Source organism: Eublepharis macularius, chromosome 5, assembly GCF_028583425.1.
Source record: "Eublepharis macularius isolate TG4126 chromosome 5, MPM_Emac_v1.0, whole genome shotgun sequence".
Classification (NCBI taxonomy): domain Eukaryota; kingdom Metazoa; phylum Chordata; class Lepidosauria; order Squamata; family Eublepharidae; genus Eublepharis; species Eublepharis macularius.
The window spans coordinates 31975565-32001478 of NC_072794.1; the positions used below are offsets into that span (position 1 = coordinate 31975565).

The window sequence follows — 25914 nt, forward strand, 5'->3', positions numbered from 1 at the left end:
AATAGATCTGCTCAGGGCTTTTTTTTCTGGGAAAAGAGGTGGTATAACTCAGTGGGTTGCCCTCGGAGAAAATGGTCACATGGCTGGTGGCCCCGCCCCCTGATCTCCAGACAGAGGGGAGTTTAGATTGCCCTCTGTGCCGCAATCTAAGCTCCCCTCTGTCTGGAGATCAGGGGGCGGGGCCACCTGCCACGTGACCATTTTCAAGAGGTTCCAGAACTCCGTTCCCCCTGAAAAAAAACCCTGGATCTGCTGCAGCCGGCAGAGTTGTCCCCTACATTCCCTTCCCTGCTGCCATGAATATATTTCAGATTGAAAAGCGCATGAAAAATGCAGGGGAGTTTCAGGGCCTGGTCACACATGCTCCAAACTCATGTGTGATTGTGGAAACCTCAACTCTACTTTAGTTTAATGTGTGACTGCACTGACCTTCAAGATGGTTTAGGGGAAGGAAAAGAATTCCCGTGTGCTCATGGACGGCAGGAGCAGCTTTGTCTGTCCCTGCTTTCGACCCACCACGCTTTCACAGATGGAAGAGAGCCATGAGGGCAGGGTCTTTCTCTCTTTTTCTCGTGTTTGCCCTGGAGACACATGGAACAAGCAAGATTCAGGTCCAGTAGCACTTTAGAAACCAACAGGCAGTAAGAGAGAAAGAGACTGCCCCCCACCAGCACTTTTCTGTCTGCAAAAGTGTGCCATTTCCTGGTTCAGATTTACCTTGGAAACTAACCTACCCTGAATAGTCATGACCCTCTTTCAGTTGTGTTCTCTGTTCCTAGTATGCTATGTGTTTTAATTTAAAAAAAAATTATTTTATTGGTGCAGTACATAACATTTTTTTTCAAAAAAGCAAGCAGAAGAGAAAAAAAGAAAAAGAAAACAGGGCTGGATACAAAAACACTATTGGCAAATCTATACGTAGATTTATAGATACATCTATCTATAAAAGATTTATCTATAACTATAAAAGATTATCTATATCTATAAAAGATTTCCAAATATCTAAAAAGAAGTCAATGTGCAATTGCCTTCTGTATGTGATATGTTCAAATGTTGATACGTTTATAAGGTCTTCAATCCAGTGGTTTACAGGAGGTGGGCTTTTGTCTTTCCAGTGTTGAAGTATAAGTCTTTTAGCACCTGTAAGGACACGGAGGGTCATTTCCATTGACCATCAGTTTGATTCCAAGAGACAGGGGAGTAGTTTAAAACAAACATAAAAGGAATGGTTCACTAATTTGTGTGTCATAAGGAGACATCCATGGACATAATGAGACATAGTGAGGCACTCCAAGGGTGAAAGGGGTATCTGGAGCTTCCCTTGGACTAGTGGTCTCATGTTCTTCTCTTTGTGTTGTAGGCTTGTGTCCATTGGGGTTGCCAGTGGGCCAGTGTTCTGTGGAGTAGTTGGTCATCGTGTGAGACATGAATATACAGGTACAGCCATGGTGGACCATTGGTAACTTCCCAGTGTCCAAACCTCAAGGAAATCTTGGCATTTGGGCACTCTAAGAGAAACCTTGGATCCTCTCACCCCACTCCTACAACTTCTGCACTTGTTCATTCATCAGGGCTCATGTTTCATCGGTTTCCCAGCACTGCCTTCTTCCTCACCCTCCTTGCTTTATGTTTCTGCCTGAGAGAGCCATTCCGTGTTTTGGTTTGACCACCACCTCGGTTTTTATCTTTTAGTTGGGCTGTGGGTATCAGTCAGTTGTTTCTATTAATCCTCCCATGCTATCACCCTTCTGCCATGGATCCAGAGGACTTCTGTCCCCTCCTTCCACTATGGGATCCCTGAATTGTAGCCCTTTCTTTTCTGGCCTTCCTAAACCTGCAAGACCTCTGTCATTTCTTTGCCGCTCTTGAGCACGTGGCAAATGAGAGTGGCTTTTCTAACTGCTATTCTAGCAAAACTATTGCCTGTGCAAAGTAGGGATGCCACGAACCTTGTGGCAGGCTGGTTTGGCAGGTGAGCACTCCATGCTTGATAGTGGCAACTGGCTGTCAGCTGAGCCTCACATTTCCCTGCCTGGCTTTGGTCAGCCTGAGGTGGCTACTGAGCAACTCCCCAGCTAAGCAGTGATTGCACTGGTGATTGCAGTGATTCCTTCTGCCTTGCAAGCTACTTCCATATCTACCCACCAGTCCATTCACTGTTTTCCAGAGCAGCTACAGTGCATCTGTGGGAGGGAAGGGAAAACCAAACTCTCACCGAGGGACAGAGTGCATGCATGAAGTGCAGCTGATTGCACTCCACCACACTGTTGCAATGAGCGGTCCAATGAAGAGCGTTGAGCTCCTTGCCTGTTAAGGAGCCTGTCGAGGTGTTAGTTGCCTGCTTGCAACCAGTGGGCTATACACCTAAGAGGAAGCGTCACAGGTACAATAGTAGCTGATACTAAGGGCCAAGCCTTCCTGTGACAATACTTCAAATAACCAGTAATGAATAAATATTGCAAAAGGTTACAAAGATAATAAAATGCAATAAGTCAAGCGAACAAAGCCAAGAGCTGATACCTCCGCAGACTAGTGAATTAAACAGCAGGAACTCATTAATTATCATTTGAACAATCCATTGTGAAACTTACCTTATTTTTGGATCGATAAGAACATAGCCTTCGGGCATGGGTTCCTTGTGGTTCCTGCAAGAGAAAAATGGAATATCTTGCTAACTGGGTCATGTGGCCACCATTGTTTATGAATGTTGATTGTATGGTGACATATGTATTTATTGATTTACATGTATAGGATGATGGTGGGGTAGTCGTATATATGTATTTACGGCACACTGGCGCTTTAAGTGAATTTGAATTTGCTTGGCTTATTGCACTTTATGGAATAGAAATGTATTATCTTTGTAACCGTTTGCAATATTTATTCGTTACTGGTTATTTGAAGTATTGTCACAGCAGGTTTTGGTCCTTGGTATCAGCTGCAACCCGTGGGCTGGCAAGAGTTCAGGCCGCTCTAATTCAAACTGCTATAGGCAGCCGCTAAGGATGCTCCAGCCCATAAGCTTGGTCCTGCTTGAATGTTTTAGTGAAGAGGGATTCTAGTGCATCAATGTCTGATTGAGGACCTAGGCTCAAATTAATCCTCTGTCTTGTTCCTTTCATGAGAACAGTCATTGGCCGCAAAGTGAACCTGGCTGCCCGGATAATGATGTACTATCCAGGGTTAGTGACTTGTGATTCAGTCACCTACTCCGAATCCAAGCTGCCGCACTACTGCTTTCAAGAAGTCCCATTTACTGACATGAAGGGCATTCTGAACCCAGGGACAATCTATCAATACCTTGGTATCACTGAGAAAACGTAAGTGGCCACCTCCACGTACAGATGGACAAGGAAAGAACAGGGTGGATTTCCTTGGGCTGGCTCAGACTCCAGTGAGGAACATTCCTGAGAGCGAAACACGTTCAAGGAACTTTACCTCCAGTAGATTTCTCTCCTCATATTCAGTTTTGAAAAGAGGGCAAAATTCTTGCTTATTTGGAAGATATTTTACTATCCAGGATGAAAAGCTACATTTAGACTAATAAACGATCAGAGAAACATGTATGAAACAGCAAGCAGCATACATTATGCATGATATGTATATCGTATACATCATACAAGTAATGCATGATACAAGATTTAATCAGCAAGGTTTATTGTGTAAACTGTATATAAAAAGACGTGGAAAAGAGATCTAAGGAAAGAGTTAACTTAAAACACATAGAACAGAATTTTTAGAGGGTTTTTTTGTATGTCTAGAAATGTTGGAATTAGACGGAACTGCTTGAAAATAATCTGCAGATGATATTACAGACATAGTTGACTGGCAAAAATGTTTGTGGGGAACTCTAATCTCTATGGGCAATGCAAGAATCAAGAGGGCTCTTTTTAGTATATATGGTGGAGAAGTCAAACAGAATATTTTAAGGACAAATCCGTATTGGAAGTTGTGAAATATTCAAAATTAATATGAAAATATCTCCATTAACATATTTATCATCAGGCTATTGCTCTGGAAGGATGTCTAAAGGGCAGTTATATCATTTGAGATATTGTTGCAGCTAGAGGACTCCTTGCTCAGCTGTGGAGGCAACAATCTTTGCCTGGTGTGGAATCTTGTTTGTGCAAGATTTGGTGCATCATGTTAATGAACAAAATACCAGTTCTAAAACAAATTTATTATTTTATTATTTATTTACATTATTTATAGTCTATCTTTCTCACTAATACTCAAGGCAGATTATACAGAGTGAGTCAGTATGGTCAGTGTCAAAGACATTTCAATAAACAGTGTGATAGGATACATACATGCAAATCTGCGAAGATTTAAGCCAACAGAAATCCAATAGAGAGTTAAAGAAAGGCTGGAAAAGATTATAAGCAATTCTAAGACTGATGTATTAAACAAATAGAAACTACATAGTAGGATTATATTTACAGCAATAGATCGTATGTAGCAGTAAATTCTATAGTCCCTATCCCTTTGTGGATGCATCTCTTTGAGACCACTTCCTTATAGTACAGCCCTCCAATCTGAGTAAAAAGCCCTCTTGAATAATTCAGGTTTGCATAGTTTGTGAAAAGCCAGGTGAGTGGGAACTTTCCTGACCTCTTCAGGCTGGCTGTTCCATAAGATTGGGGCTGCTAGAGAGAATGCATGTGTTTAGGTACCAGTTGATTTTGCCCATTTGCAGGGGGGGCACCTGCAGAAGGCCCTGTTCAGATGAGCGAAGCTTCCGTGGTGTGACATAGGGAGAAAGGCAATCCCGTAGATATGATGGGCCAGGGCCATGAAAGGCATTGTTTGTGACAACCAAAACCTTGGATTGAACCCAGTAACTGATGGGTAGCTTGACAGCCACTAGGAGCATAAGGAAAGCAAAGCAACATTAGCTCTGACTATCTGCTCGTTCTGCACCTTTCTGCAAAGTTTACTATAAGGAGGCTGAGGCAAGCACTTGTGTAACATGAGATTCTGCTGAGCCCATCAGCCAAGCCAGCATCAGAGCTGCTACACTCATTGCCAGGTTGCGGCCTCCTAACAAGACCCGTGTCTGTCCTTTCCCTCTGCCTTTCCATCCAACTCCATAGTTCAATCTGCTCAGCCAGATCTTGCAAAGGAACATCAAGAAAGCCTAAAATAAGGCAGAGGGCAAGACCAAAAAGAGTTAAGAAAATAATATATTCTAAGTCTTATAAAGTGTAAGTGCCACATTATCTTATAGAAAGTTTCATACAATAATATGTAAATCCAAAAATCCAAAATATACAAATATATAAGTTGTCAGTGGCAAGAAACAATTCATATGTAATGAGGAATTAATCAAGGAACAGGTGCATCTAAAGGAATAACAGTGAAGCACAGTGTCACAACAACAAGTAAGTGTAATAACAGAGCAATAGAGAATAACTCTCATATATAACTCGTGTTCATTCTTTCGGCAAGCAGCTGTTGCTTGCTTGGGGGTCACACCTGTAGTTTCTGAAGATCTTGCAAAGGGGCAGTAACCCTTTTGCCGTGCTGTAACAAGATAAAACAACCTTTCCTTCTCTTTTCCTTAATTCATTTTTCTTTCTCACATCTTTCTCTTCCTTAATTTTGCCCTCTTCCTTTCATGATCTGCCTTAATTACTCTCTCCCTTCTTTCTAATTTTTTTCCTGTGCCTTCCTCACCCTTTATTTTTCAGTCTTGGTTTCAACTCCACCTCATCCCTCTCCTGGTTGGCAACTTAGAACATACTTAATAACAGCCTAGCATCAAAGCTTTGCTAACATTATGAACAGAAATGGGGGAGGGAAGTAACGATTTCCCCATGATCTATCAAAGTAGCAAAAGGATGCCTCCCTGACTCCACCTTTACATATTAATCTGTTTTAGTTGTTAAATGTATGGAGCAGAAGTTAGAACTCCCCCCACCCCAATTTAATTAGATTTAATTACGTTTTAAACATGGTTCAGGCAGTTATTATTGAATTGGTGGGATATCTAATATTTCTCCGTAAATGCTACTTTGCTACAGTAAGCATTAAACTTCATGTTATAATGCGGGTTGAAGGGGGAAGCGGGCATTGCCACCTGCTCCACTCCTGATCCAGAGAAAAAAACAGAAGCATTCTTAGTATCAGCAACCTAACCAACAGTAGAAAACCACATCTAAGAGGCTCTATGAGAACACTGAAACATAGATAAATTAGAAATATAAATATTTTTATAGTATTTTTGTGATTTAAAGTGACCTATTGCATATAATGTTAATAAATACAAAATTTACTATCTCATACAAAAATACAAATTCATAATAGTATTCACAGGAAAATGCAGGGCTATACAAAAACATTTAACAGTATGAAGCCTTTTGGTCTGAATCATGAATTTAATTTATCCTGTTTCCTGTGAATGGTAATTGTGTTGTATCTTTAACGAGCTGTGATTGTTTCTTTAATGTGGTACTGCACCTTTAAGAAGTGCCTTTAAATTTTGCTTTAGTGTTACTATGTTGTGCATGGCCATTTAGAGGGTGCACCCAGCTGTCGCTAGAAAGCAACCACATGCCAGTCCTGGTGAGTTTTTAAACCTGAAAAGACAATAAGAGAGGAGGCATAATGTTTCACTTTTTTATTAGAAGCATATATTTTATTGCAGATGCATGGTTGCAAAGTCCATTGATCCCTGATGAAGTGATACTTCTGAAACAAGCATTTTCGATAACCGGTCCCTTGTTGGGTCTTTGATTCCTTGGTGTTTTCCGCCTACCTTAACCCACCTGCATAAGAAAAAAGAAAAACAAGATTATGTCTATTGCAGTTTGAAAATAATGTTATGTATACTTACCGTCACTGTCCGGGGATTCCTTTGGGACTGCTACGGAGTCTTTGCACCTATAAACAAAACAACATTTTCAGACAATGAGATATGAATATGATGAAGTCTGTTACTTGGTCATTTGCCTGTTAAATGTTATTGTATATCCCTGCATTTTCTGGTGAATACTGTTATGAGTTAGTATTTCTGTATGAGATTATAAATCCAAGAAAAGAGGAAAATACTATGGACTAATATGCTGATGTGATTGACTTACCTTTGTTTTCTACCTTCTTTTGAGAATTGTATCCTAAATATGTGCATTAATTTCTATCTATATTTATGAATATTTATCTTGAATATTTATGAATAATTATATAAAATGCACTAGTCAGTTTTCACTTTAATACATTAATAAATTAATATGCTGGGAGTACTTCTGTTGTGTGCTGCTCCTGATCCCAGCTAGGTGATAGTGGGAGGCAGGTATTGCCCCCTGCTCTGCTCCTGATCCCAGCTCGATAAAGATGGGGGACGTGCATTTCCCCCTGCTCTGCACCTGATCCCAGCTGGGTGAAGGGGGGCTGGCATTGTCACCTGCTCTGCTTCTGATTCCAATCAATAACAAACCATTCCCGTAATTAATACAATAAGTCACTAAATGTACAATATAGTTTTTTAAAAAAATTATATAGATAGATATTAAAGTGCAAGTGCATGAACCATAGGTGCAAATTGCCAAGTAAATTTCAACATCAGCCACCGGCTTAAATCAGTTTCTGCCAGAGGTACTGAAAGCAATAGAACAATCATTGCCCATATACATACACTCAATGACCATCAAAAATCCATATTGGTTACAATAAATGACAATAAATATTCATGAATAAATGTAAGAATAAATATGGGTATATAAAATATATAATACAAATACACAATGGTAAGTAGAAAAATAGATAGGCTGAGTATTTGTTACATTAAGCTGTTCCTGAAAGGAGTGGTGGAGGTGAATAGTGGCAATATTCCTCCCTTGTAGTGTGATATTAATTCTGTCTATGTATCACCATTCTAGCTGCCAATAGCTCTGCTCAGTTGATCCACCTTTCTTTCCACAGGTATAATGAGTCATAGCACTCCACAGATGGTCACCTCCTGTGAATCTCCTACTCCACTTTCTCAGGAACTGGGGGGGGGGGGTGCTGTGTGAAGACAGGGGGTGGGCATTGCCACCTGCGCAGCTCCTGATCCCTTCCTGTGTGAAAGCGGGGGGTGGGCATTGCTGCCCGCTCTGTGCCTCATTCCAGCCTGGTCTTCCTGCCATGCATGGCAAGGTCTCTGGAGGGGCAGGCTGCCTCGCCTGGTCTTCCCTCCATGGCAGCGCCCTCTGGTGGTAGGAAGTGAGTTGTCTGGAACACGCTTAGCCTTTTATATAGTAGCATGTCATATCCTGCCTTTCTCCCTAATGGGAGCCCAAAGCAGCTTCCATTGTTCTCCACCAAGTATTAGAGAGATGAAAAGGGATTCAAGTATTAGAGAGATGAAAAGTTACTTAAAAGTTCTCTTATTACATGTTGCATATTGTGAAAGTAATCTGGTCCAGTATGTTTTAGTTCCCTTTATTTTTGACACTGCAACCCCATGATCATCCTGAAGCTGGTGGCCAATTTTTTGGATGAATTACGCTTGCCACGAACAGAGACCTTAGCCTCTCTTGCAAATAGCACCATTGGCTAGTGGAGCAGAGATAACCTGGGCCAGTTTTCGCCCTGGACCTCCTCTGATCTCCCTGAAGCTGGTGGCAATTTTGAGATTCCTAACTTTATTTTCTGATGAGTTATGCCTGCCACAAATAGACAAATGGACAGACAAGCCAATTCTCTAATTAATATAGATTAATGGTAACGGCAAGCCAAGTGATTTGTTTTGTTATGATGCTTGGTTTGGGTCAGGGTCATATGGGGGGGGCAAGTAGAATCTTTGGGGTCCCATGGTGGTTCTTAGAAGCCCTGAGTGTGAGCCAAAGCTGTTGCTTCTGCCATTTGGTGGCATGGCTTTTGAACAGTGCAATTTCTTCCACTTCTTGCTATGCCTCATGTTTCTTTCTCTTTTGCATCAAGAGAAATAAAGTTATGTTTGGAAAATGCGTGCTTATAATCAAGCAACACATTATCAGGCAAAAGAATAGAGAAGCTTGTTTCAATTCATGTAAAATTTCCCTTTGCTAAAGTTCTGAATCCCATACTCTGAGTCTTTTGGATGCTACTCAGGAAAATAAGCTTAAATTATGCTAGTATTTTCAAGGATCTATTATCTACTGATATGGAGTGGAATGTAAATGAAAGAAAGGAACACAGTTTCTGGGTTGCTGATATTCTCTTCAGTTTCTGTGTGTGTTGCAAGCTGGTCCTGCACATGCTTTCTCGAAAGCAAATCCCACTGATTTCAATGGGCCTCCCTCCCTATTAGCACTGTAATCCTAATAAAAGTTAGGTCAGTTAGGTCATTGAAATCAATGGGCTTAGACTGGGGTCACTCTTCTTAGGATTGCACTGTAAGTGTATATAGGACTGAAGCTTTATTGTGTGTAATAATGGAATGCTGATCTCCAAATATTTTGCTATTTTGCTAAGGATAAATAATATTGTTTACTGCCATGATTTTCTGCTACAGGAATATTATTGATGGCTTTTAAATGTTTCATGGCATTATTTACGGAAATGTCCTTGATATAGATTGTACTAATCTCACACTATTTAAATCCACTGTAAGTCTCAGTGAGAAAGGTGGACTATAAATGACAAATAAAATAAATGTTATTTTTTCATGTTATTTTTCTTTAAGTATTTTCTAATTCTCCTGAAGTATTTCAGCACAGAATTGAGTTTCCCAAGTTTCTTTGGTTGAGACTGCTCATAAGCCTCAATCATTCCGGTTGTTTTTTCTTCCCCTCTCCCAGGGGGGGAAAAATTCCTCTTCGATATTTGAGTATTTTCTATTGTTAGCTGCAGGGAATATTTGGCTAGAGCTTAATGTAGACTGATACTTCTTTGCTTTTTTCCTTCTTTTAAGAATGATTTTCAAAGCATATCTGACCAAGGAGAGATGTGAAGATTATCCTCTACTGGGTAAGTAGATTTCTGGCTTCAAGAGGGAGAGGGGGGTCTGTGGGAGATGTCAGGGTTTGTTTACCTTTCCTGAGCATTTACTCATAATGCAACTCTAGACCAAGTAAGTGGGGAAGTACTACATGAAAGGGGTATCAACAACCATGATGGGTTTTGTGCCTCAGTTGCTGTTTTAGGCTGTGATTTTAGCAGATATTTCTAATCCATACAGTTCACTTAAGGAGCATTACCAAGCAAATGCACTCACATCAGCATCTGTGATTAGTTCTTATAATGTTCAGAGGGAATTCTGCACAGGGGGAAAGGGAGAGGCTATATGTTAGTGGCAGAGCTCATGCTTTGCATTCAAAGCTCCCAGCTGGGGTGACGCAACTTCTAGGCAGCCTTAGGTGATTGCCGAGGGTGCCAGAAGGGTGGAGGGGCACCTGGGTGGCAAGCCCAAGCAGCAGCTCCAGACCCCAGCACTGCTACTGGGGGCCTGCTTATCCAGCCTGCCACCCCTATGAAAGAGGGAAAGAGGAAGGAAGAGGAGGTGCTGGGTTGCTGCTGGAATCTCCATCTGCCTGACACACAGCACAGTGGTGCCTTCTCTCTTACCATGTCTCCGTGCAGGGAGATGCATGCATGAGTTGCCAACTCTGAGATGGGAAATTCCTGGAGATTTGGGGAGTAGAGACTGGAGAGGGTGGGATTTGCAGAGTGGAGGGCCCTCCGAACATCCCCCTGCCTTCCAAGTCGGCAGCCCTGCTTTGAGTCAAAAGCATAAGGGGAATTTGTAAGCACCCGGAGGCATTTGAGAACAAAGGGAGTTTACCTAATCCAACCTCTCCTGCATTTTGCACGTAGCAGGAACTAGTGAGAGAGCTGGGGCTGGACAGCATCATTTGAATCCGAGTTGCTTAGTCACATGGGGGAGGATGGTGATGAGGCTAGGCCCCTCTTGGCAGCTATGAGTGATAAAATATAGTAACTTTGCAGCACTGAGATTTGGGCCAGGGAGGGTTTGTCTGATCACTGGTAGTCAAGAAGACTACCCTGAGAGCTAAACTACAAGAGACGAATTACACGAGGATGCTCACGTGAAGGGAGTTGCAATGTTAGCTGGGAAGCTGAGTTTTAAAAGACAGATCGAAAGGCTTTGTCAATTTCCCCTCTCTACAGAGCCAGAAAAGATCTCTTCTGAGAGGGTTTGTTTATTTCCTCTTCGCCTTCTAGAAGGGGAGATGAAATTGACAGAGCCTTGGGGAGGCAAAGAGGAAATTAGCAAACTGTCTGAGGAGCCATCACTGCTGGCTCTGTAGAGGGGAAATTGACAAAGCATTCTGATCTGTTTTAAAACTCAGCTTCCTGGCTAACATTGCGACTCCCTTCACATGCACGTACTCGTGTAATTCATCTCTTGTAGCTTAGCTCTTAGTTAGGGTAACCCACACTGAAAATGGGGCTGGAGGTTATATACATTCTTGCTGCACATGGGCCATGAATGAAACCCTAGTTTAACCCATCTTCTTGAATATTGTGTCTTCATTTGGAGGTAGGGAGGGGGGCAGAACTCAACAAACACGAACTATTTTTGCTGTTTTAATGACCTCTTGCCTATGTTATTGTTTTCCCCTAGGTAGGAAGAGAGAAACTGATATCTTTGAGGAATTGCTGGAAAAATTTAAATACTTCAAAGAAAGCCATATTTTAATATATGAAGGACACTTTGGATATGGAAAAAGCCAATTAATGGCTGAAATTGCCTATTTAGGGCAAACAGCTGATCAAAAGTGAGAGCATTTTAATCTCACTTTGTTACATGTTTTCAACCACATTAAAAATCCACCCTCTGCTCTTCAAAAATGAACCCCCCCACAAAAGGGACTCAGTCCTTGTCTATAACTGTACATCTCTGTGTCTCTTACCCAAACTTTGGGTTCACAGTTGAATGTGTATCAAATTATGGGTTTACCTATGAACTTGGGAAAAAAAGGAGCTGTCTATTTGCTCTCTCCTTCAAAAGCAAAACTCCTCCCAACACAAGGAAAATGTTCCCTGGACCTCTTTATGTACAACTAAATGATTCTATTTTTTGTGGGTGATAAATGTATATTTGTTACTGATCCTTGCTGGAGAGTTGCCTTTTCCTAGGTAGCTCTTTTGTCAGAGACAATGTGGGCAGGCTTCCCTTGGGTCTGTTTGGAATGGGTCTGTTCCAGTGGTTCTTAATTTTTAATCCACTACCACTCTCCAAATACACATAAGTATCAAATACCCTGCCCCCAATTTATTCATTCATTTGTATGCTGCGCTTCCCACTGGCCATGGTGGCTCAAGCTGGTTTAGCAGCAACAGCTGACTCACTGGTGACGGACAAAAAATATACCAGATCCTTGCTTAGACCAAGAAAACTACAGGGAATAAAGAACTACACATTAAATTCTGGTTTGTCGGCTACAAAAGGCCAAGGGGTGCGACTTTTATCCCACAGATTGCGGGCATATCAAGAGCCAGGCAAACTGTCTCCAGAATGTCTTCTCAAATCTTGTTTTGTGTCCACTGCAATGCTAAGCAAAGTTTTCCCCTACCAAGCCCATTGACTTCCATGGACTTAGAGGGATGCAACTCTGCTTAGGATTGCATGGTGTTTTCACCCTTTCAAGCAAAACAGCAGTTTGGATGACGCTACAGGGATCGATGCCCTAGGAGTTCTCGCATGGGTTTCTGCAGTTGCTCCAAACTCCTTCTTGAATCTAGTATACTTTCAGCCTCTGTATCTTGGACTAAGGGTTGCATTGTGATAATATCCTGCTTTTTTCATTTTCCCCTCCCTCAAATGAAGATACTTCACATTCTTCTCTATTCTGGGCAGGGTTGTAGCCGTGGAGCTAACAAAGATCAATGTGTCACAGAGCTTCTTCACCATGCGGACACTTATGGCAATGTTCCTGGGGATTGATACCTGCAAATCTTATGACACCCGACAGTACACCCTCCAGAACAAAATCCGTGGACTAATAGATGACTCCTATTATTGCCTCTTCAACCAGCCCTTTTACGTTAAGGTAAAGATGTAAGAGTGCAGTAACAGTGGGAAAGTAAGCAAGCAGCACAATAGTCAGAATACGGTGATCATCACTTGGTTAGAGGTACACAAAAGCTACTTCCAGCATTCAGCATGGAATGTCTAGTGGTGACTCCACCCACACTGTGAAGATTGGTTGAATAACCAATCAGTGCTCATTATGCCTTCACACAGACAAAGGCTGTTGTCTCAATTACTTTGAAACAATTGGAAGTAGGAGGCTGGTGTAGTGTTTACCGGTGTGCATTTTGGCTCCAGGAACCAGCAAAAAAGATGGATTTATGCCAATTTGGCATAATCCATCTTTGCTGGTTTCCCAGGTTTGAACCCCCTGATCCAATCCAGGGGCCAAATTCTGCTGGGCTGGATTATCCAGCTGCAGCCGGGAGCCACAAGCAGCCACCAGAAGTAGCCAGCAACCACTTCAGAGAGTGAGAGGGCAGTGGCTTGAATGGTGGTAGAGTCAAGCTCTGTGCTGCTGAAGGAGAACGGCGTGAGGCTGGTGGGGCAGGAGGAAGAGGCAACAGGCAGAGGGGATTTCCATCCCATTCTGCCTCCCCTGTGTTCCAAAAGAGCACCTTCAAGCTGCCACTGCCGTGGTTACCTTTTAAACTTTGCAGCTTGCCAAACCTCACTCCCCTTCTCCCACTACAGTAAAAGAGATTATCAGTGGGATTCTCTGGTTTGACATTGAGAATCTTTAATTAGACATTAGGATTCTCTGCCAAGAAGCTTGCAAGAGAATGATGTCAAACTAGAGAATCCCAAGAAAGGGAAGAAGGCTAGCCACAGAATTTTAAAGCCTTGGAAATGTTTCTTTCATAGGAAACAATGGAGGGTGGCTGGGGCAGCTTGTTCAGGGGCCTATAGAATTAGATCCCAGGGTCGAACCCTCCTGAAATTTGGGGTGGTCTTTAGGGGATAGTCAGGAGTAGGTTTACTGAATATTGAGGGGAGTTAGTTTTAAAAATGCCCTCCTGCCCTCTGGACGTTTCCCCCCATAGAGAATAATGGCAAGTTAAATCCAGGATCCTCTAACCCAGATCAGAGAATCTGACCTAGATTTCAAGGATCCCAGATTCCAACCCCACCCCCCAAATCCATATGCAGCTTATCTGGATTTTTTGGGTGCAAACTCCTAGTAGTGTTAAGAACACTAGTTTTCAATTTTTTTTGAAGTGAGGCCCACTTTTCAACTTTATTTTTGGAGCAACTTCTATACTTGCTGTAATTTTGAGGACCTGCTTGCAAAGTAACTCCAGACTGCTTTTCTCCTCCTCAACATAATTCAGGAATCTTATATTGTGGCTTTCAGGAATCTCTCCTGATCAAGGATATAATTTATTCTTCAAGACTGGTACTTATATAGCATTACTGAGCAAGAGGTTGTATTTCATAGACGTTTCATACTTTATGGAGAAGCAAACCAAATTTGTCACTTTGCCTCTCAAAGCCTCCTGTTCCAGGTCAGATTCTGGCTTCCTGGATCTTATAGGGGAATCTCTATTTTGAATGTACATAAATCAGGCTAATGAATCAGTATACGAATACCAGATCACCCCCACCCCCACCCCAGACCTCTGTCCAGTTCTCCAGACTGCCTTGAAGCTCACTGGATGAACTTGGGCCAGTCCAGCTCTCTCAAGCTAGCCTACCTCGCAAGTCAGGACAGGAGGATAAAATGGGGAAGTGAGAACCATGATGTATGCATCTTTGAGCTTCTTGGGTGAAAGTAGGATTACAAGCTGAGAATGGTCAATAGCAAAATTTCCTGCTAGGGAACATGAGATTTGCAGCTTTCTCTGACTCCCACGACGTTTTTGCCACAGAAAAGTAGAATCTCATGTTGCCTGGCAGGGACAGATGCTCATTCTAGTTCAAAGGTCTTACTTACTGTGTGGGATTTGTATCTAGTCAGCCTTTCCCACCACCAGTTACTCCCTCAGCTGTGGGAGGTGTACATCCAGTGAAATAGCTAAGCCCCACCACCGAGAGAGATGGAATACAAAAGGAAGAGGAGGAGGAAAAGAAGAAGAAGAGTTGGTTTTCTACCCTGCCCTTCACTACTCAAAAGTCTCCCCACAACAGACACCCTGTGAGGGAGGTAGGGTTGAGAAAGCACGGAGAGAGCTGTGACTGACCCAAGGTCACCCAGCTGACTTCAAGGGGAGGAGTGGGGAATCAAACCTGGTTCTTCAGATTAGAGTCCTGCTGCTCTTACCCACTATACCAATTGGATCTTCTTGATGCTTCCATGCATATTATGGGGGAAATGTGACCATATAAGGATGCATATAAAGTGCAGATCTGCCCTTAGCTCACTTTTAGGTGCAGTTGTGATTGCACCAGTGCAGCTCAAGGGGTTGACCGCTCTGCTGTAGGAGCCAATTCACATTTCTACATTTTGGACTTGGGACATGCTCGTGCGTTTAAATCTGGATCTTTAAATGAATATGCACAATATGCAACTGGCTGTTCTGTTTTTGTTGCATTTTTTGAAAAAAAAGCCTTCCTGTCAAATCCTCTTTAAAAAAAACATTATTTGTCAAGCTTTCAAGAAAATTAAAAAAATAAGAAAAGATTTTCAAAGTGGACCAAGGAAAAAGAGATTGCACACTGCATTAATCAACTGTGTTCGGGGTGGGTGGGTTGATTTGTTTCCTGATTCAGTTTCCTGCTTCAGAAGTTGTTTCTAACATGGATAGTTTAAGGAGGAAGGGAGAGCTGGAACTAATTTTCGTAAAGATTCTCCAGCATGTAAGTAATAATTTTATTTATGTGGGGTGGGATGTTCTCCAAAGTACACGACACTAGTTTACATCTTGGCAACTTCTGATATACTGATTGAGTTTATCAGTACCTTATTTACCTTCCTCAGAAGCTTTTGGTCTTAGTTGATGCCTGTATTATTTTGTATGAACTTAATTCTGTAGGGGAACTGATTTCCATCATCATCATCATCATCATCATCATCAGTTTATTTATTTATGTCTTTTATAGCTGGCTTTTCTCACTGAGACTCAAGTAGGATTACACAGTGTGAGATTAGTGCAGTCAGTATCAAGGAAATTTCCATAATCAATGCCATAGGGCAAATAAGCACAAATTTACAAAGACATAGCTTCAAAGACAGAGCAGCAGTTTGAAATCTCAGGGCCGTCAGCTAGCCCATACACTTGACTTCAGCATGTGCCTTCTTATGGTAATGACTGCATATGCAAGTTGGAGATGGAAGGCAATAATCTGGCACTTACAACTCCACCACTTTTATACTGAGCCCACAAGTATTTTCCATGTTGATTTTTAAAAAGTTAGCCTAGTAAATAGCCAGTTTTTTCAAAGCCACATGATTGTGACTGTACAACACCTAGTGGTGTGCAAAGTACTACCATTCATACTGCTAGATAATGTGACCTCCCCAGTTCCCATGCTGTGACATCACTGGATTCCCCCCATGGCATTAACAGGCCCACCTAATAAAAATCACCGTTTTGAGATAACAGGGGCCAGGCATCCCTCACCCCTCCTATGCCCTCTCACCATAAAATTTCCAGGTATGGGCACAAGAACTGGACCGAGGGACAGATCGCAGCTGTTTGACCCCCTGCCCCTTCCAGTCACCTGGTACATCTTCTCCCACCACTACATCTTCTGCATCAGGGCCCATTCCAGGTTTTGGGAGGCCCTGGGCAGAAATCGCTCAGGGCTCCTCCTATGTCCACTACTAGGCTTCCCTTCTTGCCCTTCCATCCACATGCCCGCCTGCCTTTGGGTCCTGCCTTTGAGTCCTGGCTGCTGCCCCACCTCACCATGTGTGGGTGCTGGCCCTGTTCCATATATATTAGAGCACCTCCCCCTAATTAGTAGCAGCCAGGTACATCCTAAAGAATAACCCTCATATTTTTCAGCTGATCAGTCACTCTCTGTTTTGGGTTCCTGTTCACCCAGCTCAGGTCCCCATGTCAGCTCTCACCTATCTCAAGTATCCTTCATCTCTTACCCTGCAAAAACATACAATATGCTGAACAGCTAATAAGTTGTAACACAATAAATGAAAACAATTTTACTCTTCTTCCTCTGCTCAATTTTGACCAACAGGTACCTAAGAGAACAGCCTCCCAAGTCTGCTGGGGCTGAAAATCCTAATATAAAACACTCGTAGCCCTCTGCCCAGGTTGTCAGCCAATCTGACTTTCTGCTAATAGCCAAATGTTATTCCAGAGTGATGCACCAGAAGAATGAAACTCTCTGGTGGGGCCAAGATAAAAAGGCAAGTCCGGTTGGAAGTTGCCACCTGGCCCAGAATTACTTTCCCCAGACTGGCAGTGAGGGAAACTCGTTCTGGGTTGGGCTGGTGGCATCCTCCTCTTCCTCCTTTGGTGGCTATTGGGCTATCTCAATTCCATTCAGAGTGGCCTCTGAGCATACCAAACTTTGTTCTCTCTACTGTAGAACATTAAGAGACTGAAGTGGAAAGAATACAAAAAGCCACATGTTTCCCATAAGGAACTCAACTTGGGTGAGGGATTTCCATTTTCTGCTGCAGGGCACATTTCAAGCAAACAAAGTCGTGCATGTAACCCACCACTTTGGTCAACAAAGTCTGAAGCTTCCCTCCAGTCTCAGAAGTCTTCCTCTAACTTTAACTGGCTCTTTCTCTGGTATGCCAACTGAACTGGAGACTACAACTCTATGGCTGTAAGATAGCCTTATTCTGCATATTTTTTTATTGTTGTGATGCCTAGTTTGCTTGCTTTTTTCTTTTTAGGCAGCAGAGAAGGAAACTACCATCTTTGTAATTGATGGAGCTCAGTTCATCGATTCTACCTCTTGGGAGTACCTAGAAAAATTGCTGAGAAGCCTTCCCATCTTTATTGTCCTCTCTTTTTCTCCTTTTGAACACAAGAGACACTTGCTGTGCTCTGCTCCAGGGAGAATCCTGGCCAGCACGGCAAACACTTACATTCGACTAAAAGAGTTATGTCCTACGGTGATCGTTCAGAAGGCTTGCCAGGACCTCGGGGTGGTCAGTATCGCAAGGGAACTTGAGACGTAAGTAGGAAAAGACAATGTATTCTATTGGTTATAGTGAGAGTAGGAAGAAGATCTGGGTTCAAATTCTCTGTCTGCCCCAAGCTCACTGGATAACCTCGGGCCAGTACTTGTAACCTAACCCACCTTGCAGGGTTGATTTGAGGATAAAATGTATGTATGTATGCATTTATTTAGATTTACATTCTTTTTAGTCAAGACTCAAGGTGGATTATATAAAATAAGACAATACAAACAATGGCTGTGACATTCAATAAACAATACAATTGGGTAAGGAAGGGTAGCAGAAATGTGAAAACAAGGGCCGTCGTCACACGGGCTTTTATTTAGCGCGAAAATGGCGCAATTTCCCAGCAAACACCCACCTTATTCCAACACTGATGCGATTTTCTCTCTTCTGCTTTGTGCTTGATAGTCGCGATATTTTGTGCCTCAGTGTGAATGCCTCACATCGATGTATTTTGCCTCGCAACGTCCTATGCCCTCCCTTCAATCCCAGAATCCATTTCTCCGCGCGACTCCCTTTTTTAAAAAAAAAAATTACATTCTCATAACGCCATAACGACATAACACAATGCAAATTTTCTGCTGAAGTAAAAATGACTCAATCACCATTGGAGAAATATTTTAACCCAAAACCACACCTCGCTAAAGTTGGAAAAACAAAAGGGTCAACCAATGTTCTGACCACTCCATGGGCGGGAAAAAAGGGCAACCTATCAGCGTTGTTCTGGGTTGGTCTACGGGAATGTTTATATAATGTTATTCCGTTATAGCGGAATTAAACGGCAAAAAAATAAAAAAAGGGGGGGAGCTGCTTCTGCGCCATTAGAGAGAATGGAACAGAGCGCTTCGGTGTGGACAGCTCAGAGCGCAAAGAGCCGTGAGGTGACTCAAAGAAACGTTACTGTGCCGATATCAGGTATGACGCTATATACTGTAAATTTAACGGAACAGATGCCCGTGTGACGACGGCCAAGGAGAAATCTGATACAGAGCTGGAAAATAGTTCTGAAAAACAACATAAAGCAGGTTGATATGACATATTAAACAAACATGGAACTATCTACTAGGAGCATATTTACAGCAACAGACAGTATGTAGTAGTATAGACTACAGATCCTATCCCTGTACCAATGCTTCTCACTGAACCATTTTGTTACAGCACAGCCCAATTATCTGTGTAGGAAAGCCTTCTTGAATAATTTAATTTTGCACAGTTTGCAGAAAGCCAGGAGAGTGGGAGCTTTCCTGACCTCTTCAGGCAGCCCATTCTGTAAGGTGGGGGCCACTAGAGAGAATGTAGACGTACAGGTAGCTATTGATTTTGCTTAACTGAAGGGTGGCTTGAAGCCAAAACACTTCTTTTTATCCAGACTTTTAATCAGGGGTTTTATCTTATCAGCATTTAAATGTTCTGTTTCTTTATTGATAGTTTAATGATGCTTTCATCTAATGGCTTGTTCTTTTAATGACTTGATTGCTTTATACTATGTTTTGTAATTGTAAGTTCCCTCAAGCAGGACTCTGAAGAGGTAGCATAGCAATATTCTAAACAAACAAACAAATAAATAAGAGGGTTCTCTGGGGTTTGCTGTGGTTTACTGCCAGCACACACTTCTTGCAAGAGGTATGCATTAGTACTGTCTATGGATGATTCTTTAACTCCTGGGACATTCTTCCTTTCTAGTTTATAAAAATTATTATTAATTGAAACTATTTTTATCCCTTTTATAACATACACACAAAGGACATCATATAGCAAGCATCGTCATAGTAAACCCAAACTCTTTTCTCAAAAAGAGTCCAGTAGCACCGTTAAGACTAACCAACTTTATTGTAGCATAAGCTTTCGAGAATCACAGTTCTCTTCGTCAGATGCATCTGACGAAGAGAACTGTGATTCTCGAAAGCTTATGCTACAATAAAGTTGGTTAGTTTTAAAGGTGCTACTGGACTCTTTTTGATTTTGCTTCTACAGACTAACACAGCTAACTCCTCTGGATCTAAACTCTTTTCTGTTTCAGTTATTGTATTCTGAAATCCATAACACTGGCCACATGGCCTCCAAAAGTCAATGAGTAAATACCATTTCCTCTAAAAAGTCTTCTTGTGAATTCTGGGTTTTCTTTCCATGTGATAGATCACTATCTTCATCATAGCTAGATTCCAAATTTTAAGCTGCTTCTAATATTTCTGGATCTTTCCACATGTTAGCAGTACCTGTTGTTATCATCATTACATATGGAATTAAGTCTTGATCTTTCCATCATGTAGTGGTTAAAGTGTCAGAGCGGGTTCTGGAAGACTAGATCCAAATCCGTACTCTGCATTGAAGCTCATTGGGCAATCTTGGACAAGTCTCACTTGCATACACTGTCAGCCTCATTGACCTCATAATGTTGTGAGGATAACATAGAGCAGGGGAGAAGAATGCATCCCACCGTTGGTGGAGGGGGGGGGAATAAATCAATAATATCCAATAGCATTAGGTAATACATATCTAAAGTGCTAAGGGGTGGTGGTGGTTACTGTGGTAGAGCATCTGTTTTGCAAAAAGAAGGGCCCAAGTTCACAGCATCTCCAGGATCCAACAGTAGGTATATGAGAAACCTCGGTCCAATATCCTGGAGGGCTGCTGCCAGTCAGTCAAAACAATACTGGCTAATGGCTATGATAGTCCAGCAGTCTGACTCAGTATAGGGCTGCCCCATGAGTTCATGATATATCCTTAGATTTGAATCCAATGCTAATTTGTGGCAATATCCTCACCTCTGTACAGAAATAACTAATGTATGCTTCTTTCAAAGTGGTACAAATGAAAGAAGACAAATACACCGGGTCATCTATAATGCTCAGATTGCTCATGCAATGGTTGACAATTGTTTTAGACATATTCCTTCTTCGGCCAGGTTTCTTTAAAATGTGTTGCTCAAATGTTGTTCTAGGTTTTTAATACAAAGAAGCCATGGGAACCCATTTTATATTGAGGAGCTTCTCCACAACCTCCACATAAACAGTGTCCTTCAGTACCATGTATTGGAAGAAGACGAAGAAAGCGAGGATGAGTGGGACAGCCTTTTCAGTAAGTTACTAGTCATTAGCTCTCCACGTGTTTCTGGAATGGCATAAACCAGAGACAAGCTGTCAGTGCACTTGGGAGAGGCGTGTATGTGTGGTTGTTGGTAGCATTCACATTTGACAGCATCACAGCATCTCCTTTATGAGAGACTGAGAGCTTTTGTGGCTGCTTGGCTTCTTTGATGTCCTGGTTTTTCCCAAGTCTTACAGACACTACAGTTTGCCAGTTGATCCTGTGCCAATTTCACTCCCAACTTTTCCTCCTCTGTCCCCCCGACCCAGGCCACCTTTCCACCAATCCTTTTTGCATGGTTTACTTCTGAATTTTTTTTGAAAGTGCGCACATTTTGATGCGTTTTCAAAACTCTTATACCCCCCACCTTCCACCTCCATGATTGTCTCTTTCACTCATATGCAAACACAGTTCCTGATTCTCTGGGGGACCAGGGATCCCCAGAGTGACTGGAAAGGGTTGGGGAAGAAGACAGAATCCCAGCCACTGTAACACTGAATTTCAACCAAAGGGGCAGGGGGGAGTGTAGGGATCCAGGGTGTCCACCGGTGGTGGGCAGTCTCTTGGTGTATTGTCTCTTGGTGGTTTGCCTGCTTGTCTGCTGGTTGCTGGAAACTGGAGGGAGATACCAAGCCACCTGCAATTGCCCGGCAGGCACCCCGGGAACATGTGCAGTGTGTGTGCCCCGGCAGACATGACAATGTCATTTCCAGAATTGACATCATTGCACCAGCTGCGAGAGTGCTCCCATGTTTGGCTCTCGGCAGATTTTGGCTCCAAGGGGGCCAATTCAAGAAATGCGGCCAGCATGATGAAATCACTTCTGGGAGGATCATCCTGGGGAGTACTGGGCCCCTCCTTTCCCTAGGAGAGTATAGGGACTTGGCAACCCTAGGGGAGGGACTTTTACTTAGTTGAGGATTAGGGGCTTGGAAGGTAAGACATGACAGAAGTGTGTTATATACATTATAGTAATCCCATATCAAGAGGCAAATACTTTACAGATTTTAATAAAATACAAAGTCCATGTATTTTTTTTGTAGAGCAGTCTCTGATGATGTGTAATCTGAGATGAGGTCAAAATATGGAAACCATTTTTCCAGGAAATTGGATCGAAAAGTTGGATTGTCATTTATTGATAACTGGTCTTCTATTTTGTCCATTTCTCTCATGTCCCAGATTTTATTTTTCCATTGTGCTATAGTTGGTATTTTGTTCGATTTCCACATCTGTCCTATCAGGAATTTGGCTGCTGTCAATAGGGGTACTCAGGGCTTTTTTTCAGCAGGAATGTGGGGGAATGGAGTTCCGGAACCTCTTGAAAATGGTCACGTGGCTGGTGGCCCCGCCCCCTGATCTCCAGACAGCCCTCGGCAATCTCAACTCCCCTCTGTCTGGAGATCAGGGGGTGGGGCCACCAGCCATGTGACCATTTTCCCCGAGGGCAACCCACTGAGTTCCACCACCACCTCTTTTCCCAGAAAAAAAACCCTGGGGGTACTGTTAATTCTTTTCTATCAGCTGGTATTGAAGAGTTGTTCCAGAAGTTTAACAGTATTACTTCAGGATAGTGTTGCCAATTATAATCTCTATTGTTTTTATAATTGTATTCCCAAAGGTTTGAATTTCTGTACATGACCACCAGTGATGTAAAAAGGTACCTGTCACATGGAGAGGGGGCTTACACCTTCACCCCTGCACTCTTTTCCTGATCTGAAATGGCCCTGCTGTTTGCCCCGTTGAGGAAATTTATGTGTACTGCTGAGCTACATACCAAACATCAACAATAGGACAAATAACAGCTCCCCAGGGCCTTTTCAGGTAGGGAAAACTTGAGGCATCTCTCCCCAAATTGGGTCCCCACATGGCTGGGAACTCCTAGCACATCCCTTGTATACAGGAAACAGGGCAGACACAGAGTGGGAGGGACATGAGCACAATGTGTTGTGTAGTTAGGCCCTCAGTCCATATCAGTCAGTCAGAGTAGAGTCGACCCTGGGGCATCTTTTGCCATTCCTGGGGGTATTAGCTATAGGAAGAGAAGGACTTTATGCTGCCCCTTGTCTCAGGTTACAGAGGGGGACATGCAATAGAGACCGAGAGGTAGAGTGGCCAGGGCCTGTGCATCCCGCCTTCCTACTGGAGTTATCCCTATGATATGCTAATTGCTCCTCTCAGGGACTTCCTTCCTTCAGGCTTCATCCTTGCTTGCTGTCTCCTTCTTCTTCATCTTTCCAACATGGAGGCAGGACATGCTTTAGTCTCAGGGGGATGCATAAGTAGAGAGATAGGGACATAAACTTTACTAATATGTGCTATGGTTTGCTATCTGTTGCTTTGTGTATGATCCTACCAGGTAGTTATAGGTCGTTTTATGTTGTTTAATGCATCATTCTTAGAATTGCTTATACTCTGTTTCAGCATTTTTCCCAACACTGAACTAGATTTCTGCTGGTTAGAAATCCTTGCAAATTTGCATGTATAGACCCTATTACATTGTTTATTGAAATGTCCTTGAAACTGAGTGTAGTAACTCACACTGTGAAATCCACCTTGAGTCTCAGTGAGAAAGGCAGACTCTAAATAATGTAAAATAAATAAATAAATAAACTCCTGCACCCACCAGCATCCTAGTTTAGATAAATAAATTAGATCCTATCTCTTCTCTTTCTTATCGTAAGTGGAGTTCCTAAAATAAAAGGAGTCTTATTTTCCTTAGTAAAGTAAAAGCAAACTCCATGTAAGTTTATTATCTCCACAACATGCATTCACACACTTAGCTGTGCTGACTAGGATACTCGGCTGACAATAGCAACTTTTTGCATTAAAAGTCATTGACTTGGGCTGCTCTGAGAATCCCAAGTTTTCATTCATTCCCCTGACCTCCAGGCAAAAACACTTCACCCTACCCATTCCCCATCCCACCCCAAATTCTGAAAACATCCAAACAAGCACCACACATGGAGCAAGGCTATACAAAATAGAAGAGACTTGCATAACTGTATTGCTTTTAACTGTGAACTTATAGAACAGAATTTGAAAACTTCTTTGGCATAGCATACAGCCAGGCATAGAACACTGTTATTTGCTCATTCTCCATAACGATGATCTCACATACCTCCCTCCTGAGCAAAGGGTAGTGCTTTGTTATGGTACTAAATTTCTCTGCTGCCCCGGGGGTAGGTAATGGTAAAGGTAAAGTCCCCTGTGCAAGCACCGAGTCATTACTGACCCATGGGGGGGGCGTCGCATCACGACGTTTTCTTGGCAGACTTTTTGTTACGGGGTGGTTTGCCATTGCCTTCCCCAGTCATCTACACTTTACCCCCGGGAAACTGGGTACTCATTTTACTGTCCTCAGAAGGATGGATGGCTGAGTCAGCCTTGAGCTGCCTACTTGAACCTGGCTTCTGCCAGGATCGAACTCAGGGTTTTTTAATCATATATTTTGAAAACACCATATGAACTGTTGTTCCCATATTGCTTCTTCCTTTTCCTCCTCCATGAAGCCACTGTTGTTCTGAAGCCTCAAGACTCCACTAACGTAGACTACTCAGAGAGTGACGAGTTCATTTGTACTGTCAAGCAGAATGTGAAGCTGCACAACATAATGCTCCCTCCAATATTAAAAGGTGAGGCCAGTTTGCGTGGATTCCTGGTCTCCTAAAGTAACATGTCAGAGCTCTATTTGGAGGACCAGTACAAAAATTATAAGGACCTCTCAATACTAAGTAAGCCTTGGTGTTGTTTTGGTGGCCTTATGCGGATCCTCTAGTAAAAATAAAAAATGGCCTTGTTAAGCTCGCCTTTGATCCTCCACATGGCAGCCAGGGCCAGTGAGCCCATTGAGGCCAGGTAGGCGGTGGCCTCAGGGTGTGGGGTGCTGGAGGGAGTGCCGGAGGAGGCGCGGAGGACAGAAGCGCGCGCCACAGAGCTGCAGCTTCCTATCCCTCCTGCCCCACCCCGCCGCTGCCGCCAGCACACCCCCCCAGCCGGGCGCAGCAGCTGCGGGCAGGCATTTACAGCAGTGCAAGCAACTGAGCGGGAGAGCTCGGAGGCCACCCACGCACTGTCCCTGCCACCTGTTGCGGCGATCGGGCCGGCGGTGCACATGCTCCCGTGATGACGTCACACGTGTGTGTGCTTGTGCGTGTGTGCTTGTGCACGTGCGGGGGCGCCCGGCCTGCCAGCCAGCTGCGAACACCGAAAACCCTGGCACCGCTGCTGATAGCAGCACATAGCTCTAATACTAACTGCGTGGTGTGTGTTATCGTGTCAGGATTGCCATCATTGTTCCACCACAGCACTGACTGGCAAAAAACAAGAAACCTCTGATGTGATAAATGCCAAAGCAAGGAGTAAGTGTTGCTACATGTCACAGGGATTACAGAACTTAATGAGGCAAAGCCGTTTCAGCAGCTGCACTGAGTTCTGTGAAATGTTCTCTTTTAAGGCAGCTCTTCTTTAATATTTATTGATTTAGAAAATTCCATCTCTCCAGAAACTTGTTTGAGACAAGTAAAACAGTTCAGTAAACATGTAAAACAGAATGAGAAGAAGCTACAAAAACCATCAACATAAAAAGCTGGGGCCTAGAAACAACATTCAGCAGCTTAGAATAAGAATCAGAAAACGGTCATTTGATTAGAAGGAGACCATAAAAACAGCTTTAAATGATGGAACTCCCCAGTTAAAAGCCTGAGTAAAAAAGTGTTTTTGCCCTGATGCCTAAAGAAGTAGGCATCAGGTCAGCCTCAAAGGTGGGAGGGCATGC

The 25914-nt window shown here is 42.9% G+C and overlaps 1 protein-coding gene across 1 annotated transcript in view; it reads left to right on the plus strand.

Moving 5' to 3' along the window:
• The window catches only part of LOC129330308 (adenylate cyclase type 10-like), a 93274-nt gene that overhangs the window by 18110 nt on the left and 49250 nt on the right, over positions 1-25914 (plus strand). Inside the window, exons 10-18 of the mRNA XM_054980342.1 lie at positions 1361-1437; positions 3128-3317; positions 9872-9927; positions 11546-11699; positions 12782-12974; positions 15665-15751; positions 17763-18046; positions 20995-21131; positions 24650-24772. Coding sequence (XP_054836317.1) covers positions 1361-1437; positions 3128-3317; positions 9872-9927; positions 11546-11699; positions 12782-12974; positions 15665-15751; positions 17763-18046; positions 20995-21131; positions 24650-24772 — 1301 coding nt within the window. The remainder of the gene's footprint in view (positions 1-1360; positions 1438-3127; positions 3318-9871; positions 9928-11545; positions 11700-12781; positions 12975-15664; positions 15752-17762; positions 18047-20994; positions 21132-24649; positions 24773-25914) is intronic.